At 47.5% G+C, this 8,162-nt stretch overlaps 2 protein-coding genes across 6 annotated transcripts in view; one reads left to right on the top strand and one right to left on the bottom strand.

Moving 5' to 3' along the window:
* Window positions 1-152: 152 nt before the first annotated feature.
* Window positions 153-2,406, top strand: SARC_06162 (hypothetical protein; the record flags this gene model as incomplete). Its single annotated transcript, XM_014299943.1, has 1 exon — window positions 153-2,406. One exon carries the CDS (start codon window positions 153-155, stop codon window positions 1,878-1,880), a length of 1,728 nt encoding a protein of 575 aa, XP_014155418.1. The 3' UTR covers window positions 1,881-2,406.
* Window positions 2,407-3,347: 941 nt separating this feature from the next.
* The window catches only part of SARC_06161 (hypothetical protein), an 11,908-nt gene continuing 7,093 nt past the window's right edge, over window positions 3,348-8,162 (bottom strand). For 2 of the 5 annotated variants that reach the window (XM_014299938.1, XM_014299939.1), the window contains exons 9-15: window positions 7,165-7,344; window positions 6,056-6,177; window positions 5,469-5,656; window positions 4,592-4,817; window positions 3,716-4,222; window positions 3,569-3,617; window positions 3,377-3,421 (exon numbers count right to left, since the gene is read on the bottom strand). In XM_014299938.1, the coding sequence (XP_014155413.1) occupies window positions 4,165-4,222; window positions 4,592-4,817; window positions 5,469-5,656; window positions 6,056-6,177; window positions 7,165-7,344 (774 nt within the window). In that variant the 3' untranslated portion in view covers window positions 3,377-3,421; window positions 3,569-3,617; window positions 3,716-4,164. The other 3 variants (XM_014299940.1, XM_014299942.1, XM_014299941.1) reach the window with 3 other exon arrangements.

Raw genomic sequence — 8,162 nt, 5'->3', positions numbered from 1 at the left:
TAAGAGTGGGTATTTAACTAAATATTATAGATCAGCCGCCTTAGAGTCTCTGACTCTTTGTGACTAATAAAGTATTTTACATTTGTCCTACATTAATATAAACCACCGCACTTTCTCTTGAGCTGGCCACCCCCTCAGCCACACAGCACGCCATGCACGTCTCAGTACGTGCCTTAGTCACACACCACACGGCACACTCGCACAAGACACTGCTACTGAAGACACCAGCGCATCCCACATCCCATCTACGGTACTGCTCTACCGGCCACGTGCACACGCCATTGGCGGCATGCACTCAACGAGCGCAGCAGAGACACAAGAGAATTTATAACCCGTCGCCATGCACTGGCATGCGTGATGATGAATATAGTGGACACACAGTAAGGCGCTGGCTATCTACGCAGTTTCCTCTGCACTCTGTAGGAAGCGAAGACACAACTCATGATATCGGTAGGAGGAGGGGTAGGTGTGCTAGTACCTGTGTGAGCGGACTGGATAGGACGGCGAAAATACCTGATCACAAGGAATGCATTAACGCACACGAGCTGAATTATGTGGACGAGATGATGTTCAGCGAACTACTGGACATGTCTCTGCCTGCGAGTGCGACTGACTACGCTACACATGGCACAGCTGCATGTAGTATGGACAAAGATGGTCAGGGGAGGAGTTTTAAGACAGCTCAATCTATAAGTCAGTGTGACACTGAGACCACACCACGACCACCTGTGCGGCAAGCAGATGGGACACAAGACTTGAACTACATTGATGCCATGGTGTTCAGAGAGCTCTTGTCTATGCCCATAGCTGAAAGCTCGATGGCGTATGGGGTTGGTGGAGTAGGTGTCGATACTAGCAGCAGAAGCAAAGGTCCTGGACAGGGGCGGCAGGGCAGCCCTGAGGAAAATTCCTTGGGACATGCACACGTGAACTATGTCGATCAGATGATGTTTGGTGATCTGCTCGACATGCCGCTAAAAACACAGCCAGACCACAATGACAGTCCCTGCAATGGCGCCGTAGGAAACAGATTGGACGAGTTGTGGGATTCATCCGATTGCAATGCCACAGCGACTGTGCAGAGGGGCACGTCGCCAGAGCTACGCCTAGAAGACCTGAACTACATCGACCGGATGGCGTTCGGTGATTTAGAGAACATTCAGTTAGCGCCCCAGTCTACAGCATTGCCCATGGGAGACAAGAGGTTATTGCTGACGAAGGCGCTTGTCACACCCAACACCAGTGGTGCGCACACACAGACAGAGACGGGGCGGGCTGGACTCGGCAAGGTGGGTGGCACTGGGACGTTGCATGCGGCGAGTGAGGGAATGAAAGAGGATAGCATGAACTACATAGATCAGATGATGTTTGGTGATATAGAAGACATGCTTGTGCGATCAGACCCCTCCACCGTGCCGGTGGAAGTGCCCGTCTCAGCTTCACACACACACACCCGGAATAGTCCGAATGTCCTGCCAGACAGGTGCAGGGCTACACCCTGCAACAGGGGAGAGGGGGAGATACACCCCGTGCAGCAGGATGTCTCCAAGCGTTTGACGGCAGAGGTCCAACTGAACTACATAGACCAGATGATGTTCGGTGGTCTGCTGACAGCGACACCCCTCTCCATGACACAGGAGAGCCAGCTGGAAGGTGCAACGGGTGTGGCGTCGGACCTCACAGACAACGGGCACACACACAACTCATTAGACATGGCCACGCCTGGGAAGTGGGACGACAGCACCAGTGAGAAGGTGAGGCCGTCTATGTCGAAGGGTGCGGTAGGCGCAGTGGAGGTAGACGTTAGCATGAATTACATTGACCAGATGATGTTTGGCGAATCGGAGGGGCTGCAACTAGACCCGGGCGAGCGGTCCTAGGCTCAGGGCACCCGGGTGCAAAGGACAGGTTAATGTTCGGGACAACTTGGCGCAGTTAGTCGTACTACACTGCAGCGGAGAGGGTGGCATGCGCAATATGAGACCCAATTGTGTACATTAGCTTCTGATCGGCTTGCAGTGGGGGGTGGGTGTTCACCTGGGCTACCTGCCCGATACTTATCTACCCCTCCTATTGCATTTTTTGGGTGCATGTACTCGTACTGTGAACATCAGGAGGAAACACATCTATGAGGCCTGACTGATACTTGAAAGCCGCACCATCCGGTTTGCTTAGGCAAAGGGATAGACTCAGAAGACCAATATAATATGATATTAGTATACTGGACGTTGCAAGTGTTTGGGATCATGTCACGCATGTAAACATTAGTGCAGTATTGTATACTACACCAATCAAATGTATGCAAACAAGACTTAACACCAATTGAATGCACACGATTAAGACTTAACACAAATCAAATGTATACAATTAAGACTTAGCACCAATCAAATGTATACAATTAAGACTTAGCACCAAATAAATGTATACAATTAAGACTAATACCAATCAAATGTATAGAATTAAGACCTCCTCACCAATCAAATGCATACGATTAATTAAGACTTGGCATTTATCAAATGTATACAATTAAGACTAATACCATTCAAATGTATACGATTAAGACTTCACACCAAATAGATGTATACGATTATTTAAGACTTGGCACTAATCAAATGTATACCATTACTAACACTAATCAAATGGTTACTATTAATTCAAAAACCAATCGAACGTATACGACTAAGACTAATTCCAATAAAATGTACACTATTAAGACTACCACCGATCTAATGTATACGATTGATACTACCACTAATCAAATGTACACTATTAAGACTACCTACCACCAATCAAATGTACACTATTAAGACTACCACCAATCTAATGTATACAATTGATACTACCGCCAATCAAGTATATACGATTAAGACCAGCCATCCGCATCAGCGGACGACGCCGTGCGGCCGATGTAATGAGAGGTTTATTGGTCATCTTTCTTCAGTTCCTAATCATCACCTCGCAGTGCACCGTCCCAGTCAATCCTAGTCCAAAAGTTAATGACCCAACACCTCTTTCCCATACACACACGTGGTAGCAGGCAAACGGCTTGGTGTCCACACCCATGTTTTTTTTGGACCCTTAGGTCAACCGCTGGGCCCAATTTACTATACATGTTTAGTCAGATAACCACCCCGTCTTTCTCCCGTACTCTCTCGTAGGGTTTAGGGTTTGATCCTGCTCCCATTTCCCGCTGTAAGGTGCTGCACTTCAGCAGATTCCTCTCCCACTAATGCGATGCACCACCTTACCTCGGCTTTGACCTCAGTTATCTGAACCGTGTGCTACGACACTACGTCCAGTGGGTAGTGCAGGGTTACACCATAGCCTGTGCTACCACCGTTTGTTCAGGGGTAGTGCAGTGTTACACCATAGCCTGTGCTACCACCGTTTGTTCAGGGGCAGTTCAGGGTTACACCATAGCCTGTGCTACCACCGTTTGTTTAGGGGGTAGTACAGGGTTACACCATAGCCTGTGCTACCACCGTTTGTTTAGGGGGTAGTGTAGGGTTACACCATAGCCTGTGCTACCACCGTTTGTTTAGGGGGTAGTGCAGGGCTACACCATAGCCTGTGCTGCCACCGTTTGTTCAGGGGGTAGTGCAGGGTTACACCATAGCCTGTGCTACCACCGTTTGTTCAGGGGGGAGTGCAGGGTTACACCATAGTCTGTGCTACCACCGTTTGTTTAGGGAGTAGTGCAGGGTTACACCATAGCCTGTGCTACCACATACAATAACCGTGTGGCACTCTACCCAGGCTTAGACTGCCCTGCTGTAGAGCGTTAAAGTAAGACACCACTGCTCAACTGTGAAGTGCTTCACTCACACCGTGAGTAGGCATTCCTCGCTTGTGTATTTATCACCTGTGTCTTTATCAGTTCTGTCTTTCTCGCTAGTGTTATTCTCGCTCGCGTTATCAGCTGGGGTTTTCTCGCTCGTGTATATATCAGCTGGGTTTTTCTCGCTTGTGTTTATATCAGCTGGGGTTTCCTCGCTTGTGCAAATATCAGCTGGGTTTTTCTCGCTCGTGCATATATCAGCTGGGATTTTCACGCTTGTGTATATATCAGCTGGGGTTTCCTCGCTTGTGTATATATATCAGCTGGGGTTTTCTCGCTTGTGTATATACCAGGGGGGCTTTTCTCGGCTATTCATGTGTATAGCATTACGCCAGCTTGATCACTCGGTTGTGAAGTGCGCAGAGAGTCTCCCGATGGCCCACACTGTACACGATACAAAAATAGTACGCGAGGTGAGCAAGCTGTGGGTGAGTTTCGATCATAAACGAAAGGAATATGGTTATAGATGGAAGCTAACATTACGTGGCAGTAGACGTAGTACGTGGTGTAATGCTCAGTCTTCTCCAGAGGGGCCGTCCTGCATGACATACACTACATCTACCACTGTAAACCTACCACTATACACCCACCACTATACACCTACCCTTATACACCTGCCACTGTACACCTACCACTGACAATTACGGCGTATGATCCCACTTTACAATCCCAATGCCTGTACCTATGTCTACAGCATGCTCAGCAGCCAGTGCAGTACAACGCACACACAGTCTAACCCTACCCTAACCCTACCTTAGCACCCCTATGTTGCGTTTCACAAAGGATTGGTACACACGCTTCTCCCATTCGGCATCCAGACTGGAGGTGGCCTCGTCCAGTATAGCAATCGACGGCTGGTGCCACACCACCCGAGCGAGACACAGACGTTGCTGCTCACCAACAGACAGCATGGTGTGCCAGTTGGCGATTACATCCAACCCACCCACACGCTCGAGCACACGCTCCAGGCCAAACTCACCTGTGGATAGTTGGAAAGAGAGTGAAGTGTGTTATAGCGTGTACAAGGGGGTTGATAAAACTCACCTGTGGATAGTTGGAGAGAGAGTGAAGTGTGTTATAGCGTGTACAAGTGGGAGTAAAAAACTCACCTGTGGATAGTTGGAGAGAGAGTGAAGTGTGTTATAGCGTGTACAAGGGGGTTGAAAGAACTCACCTGTGGATACTTGAGCCAACTACTTTAGGACACAGACACAGGCGGATAGGAATGTGCTCAATGGGCACTTCACTCAATCTACAAAGGAACGATATGCACAGCACCACCTCATGACACCCATCCCATCACCAAATGCCAACGACATAAGACACGGGACACTAGCACATAACCACACGCATATATATACATACATCATGAATACACACACTCAAAGAGAGTGACACTAGCATATAACCACACACAAACACACACACACACACACCACATGCATATATATGTATACAAACATACATACATACATACACGCATAAATACACACACAAACATATGCACACGAAACACACATACACATACACATACACACCCAAAACACACACGCACACACGCACATACACACAAGTATAACGCATTCCCCCTCAAACACAACCCCATACATCCGCGCAACACAACACTTACACAAGAGGGCTCGGATGGTGTCATCAGACGCCGCGTCGTCGGCCTGCATGGTGGGGTACATCACGTGCTGCTTCAGCGTCAGCTCGTGCGCCAGATACGCGCGCTGGGGCAGGAAGAACAAGCCGCCTGTGCCAGTGCTAAGCTTCGCGGGAAGCGACACACTACCTTGCGAGGCTGGCCACAGACCCCTACGCGTGCATGAGAGAGACAGAGAGAGAAAGGGGGGGGGGGGTAGATAGTGGTGGTGGGGGTGGTGTCAGTGGATGGAGAAGAGGTGCTGAACAGTTCGGGTAGTTGTGGGTGTTAAGTAAGTGTACAGTACAGGAAGCATTGTGGCCAGGGTGTATAGTATGTGGGGTACACACACACATACCAGACACACACACACACACACACCCACACACATACCAGACACACACACACACACACACCCACACACATACCAGACACACACACACACACACATCCACACACATGCGCATGCGAGTGTACACAGCACACGGCCACGCCTACAGAGGATATGGCTATGACCACGTAGCGCTACAGCAATACACACTGGCCGACATGGGCGTACGCAACGATTGTACCTGAGCACTCGCAGGAGTGAGCTCTTGCCCTTGCCTGAGCTAGCCAAGAGCAGAAGACTGTCCCCTTTGGCCAAAGTAAAGGACAGGCCCGACATCAGCACCTCCGCAGCCGGAGACGTGATCTGTTGAATCCGTGTGGGTGGGATAGGCGGGTATGAATATATGTAGAAAGATAGGTATGAACACATGCACACGCGTGTATGTGTACATAGCAGTGTACTGTAGCCATGACCAAGGCTCTTACCGTCACTGTGGGGGGTCACCAGCAAGACGCAGAATGCTGCCTTGGCTAGAGGCCTTTGTTAAAAACCATATCACGAAGGCTTACGGAAACGTTTAAAACCATATCACGAAGGCTTACGGAAACGTTTAAAAACATATCATGAAGCTTACGTAAACGTTGAAAAATGTATCACGAAGCTTACGGAAACATCAGCACAGTACACTTGGCCAGAAGGAACAAAATCAAGATAGTGGTGTATTGGATGTATATGTGAAGGTGTATAATCAACAATGGAGTATTGGATGTGTATGTGAAGGTGTATAATCAACAATGGAGTATTGGATGTGTATGTGAAGGTGTATATTTAACAATTGAGTATTGGATGTATGTGAAGGTGTACAATTAACAATGGAGAATTGGATGTGTATGTGAAGGTGTATAATTAACAATGGAGTATTGGATGTGTATGTGAAGGTGTATAGTTGGCAATGGAGTATTGGATGTGCATGTGAAGCTGTACATCTGATATGGCTCTACACAGTATGATTCCTAGAGAGTACCTAGATTCACACAGACATTCAAGCGCTCGGCAACGGCGCCATAGACAATAGCCCCCCCCCCCCGCTCCATAAAATTCAAACATGCGCAGCACACACATACAGAGTGGAAGAGATCTGCTCACACGCATGCACATGGTCTGTACGCTCAGACTACTACACTGCCAATGCACCACCAACAAGCAGGACGCACGTGCACGGTATACCCGACCCTCTAACATGACTACCCCCCCCTAACCCCACGATCACTGCAGCCAGTACTATGGTCCGTGGGTAGCGTAGTGCGTGGTGTACGCATGAGACAGGCTGACACTCCTCTCCTCACTCACCTGCAGCTTGTCCACTACCAGTGTCTGGGGGTTGTCTATGAACATCTGGCTTTCATTCAGAGCGGTGTTTGTGTTTGGGTGTGTGTCGTGCCCGTTGCGTCGTTTGCTGTCAAGCAGCGCGTCGTGTAGTTCGGACACGCGTGTGACGTACGCGACGAAATCTGAGGTTTGCGTAGACAGCTGTTGTGACGAGAACAGAGTGAGCACATGGATCAAAACAGAGACTTCGTATTATGTAGTCACCGCACAAGTATGTGCCAGTGCAATGATGGCTTTTTAGTACATACGTGACCATAGGAATAATCAATCTAGGTATCTCGGGCAATAAAGGAGAATTATATGAGATTAGTATGGTATGGGGCACGCACAAGTATGTGCCAGTGGAAGGATGATATCTGGAATACACCTCCCATTCATATCGAAAGGAAATTGATATATCGAACTGGCATAGCCAAAGGAAGTGGCAAACGTCGAGCACGCTATATATTACACAACACTGTGTATATGGAACAAGATGGCTGGATGGGCCATGTGAGGCTGCCAAACAGCAGTATGTCTGGTATCAGAAGTCATTTAGTACTACTGTATTCCACTGTAGTATACTGTAGAATTCTACTGTAGTACTCTATTGCAGTATTCTATTGTAGTATTCTACTGTAGTATTATATTGTAGTATTCTATTGTAGTATTCTACTGTAGTATTCTACTGTAGTATTCTACTGTAGTACTCTATTGTAGTATTCTATTGTAGTATTCTACTGCAGAATTCTATTGTAGTATTCTATTGTAGTATTCTACTGCAGTATTCTATTGTAGTATTCTATTGTAGTATTCTACTGCAGAATTCTATTGTAGTATTCTATTGTAGTATTCTACTGCAGTATTCTATTGTAGTATTCTACTGCAGTATTCTATTGTAGTATTCTATTGTAGTATTCTATTGTAGTATTCTATTGTAGTATTCTATTGTAGTATTCTATTGTAGTATTCTATTGTAG

This window comes from Sphaeroforma arctica (genome assembly GCF_001186125.1).
Source record: "Sphaeroforma arctica JP610 unplaced genomic scaffold supercont1.429, whole genome shotgun sequence".
Classification (NCBI taxonomy): Eukaryota; class Ichthyosporea; order Ichthyophonida; genus Sphaeroforma; species Sphaeroforma arctica.
Note: the sequence above shows the minus strand (reverse complement) of the source record. Positions and strands in the feature narration are given on the sequence as shown.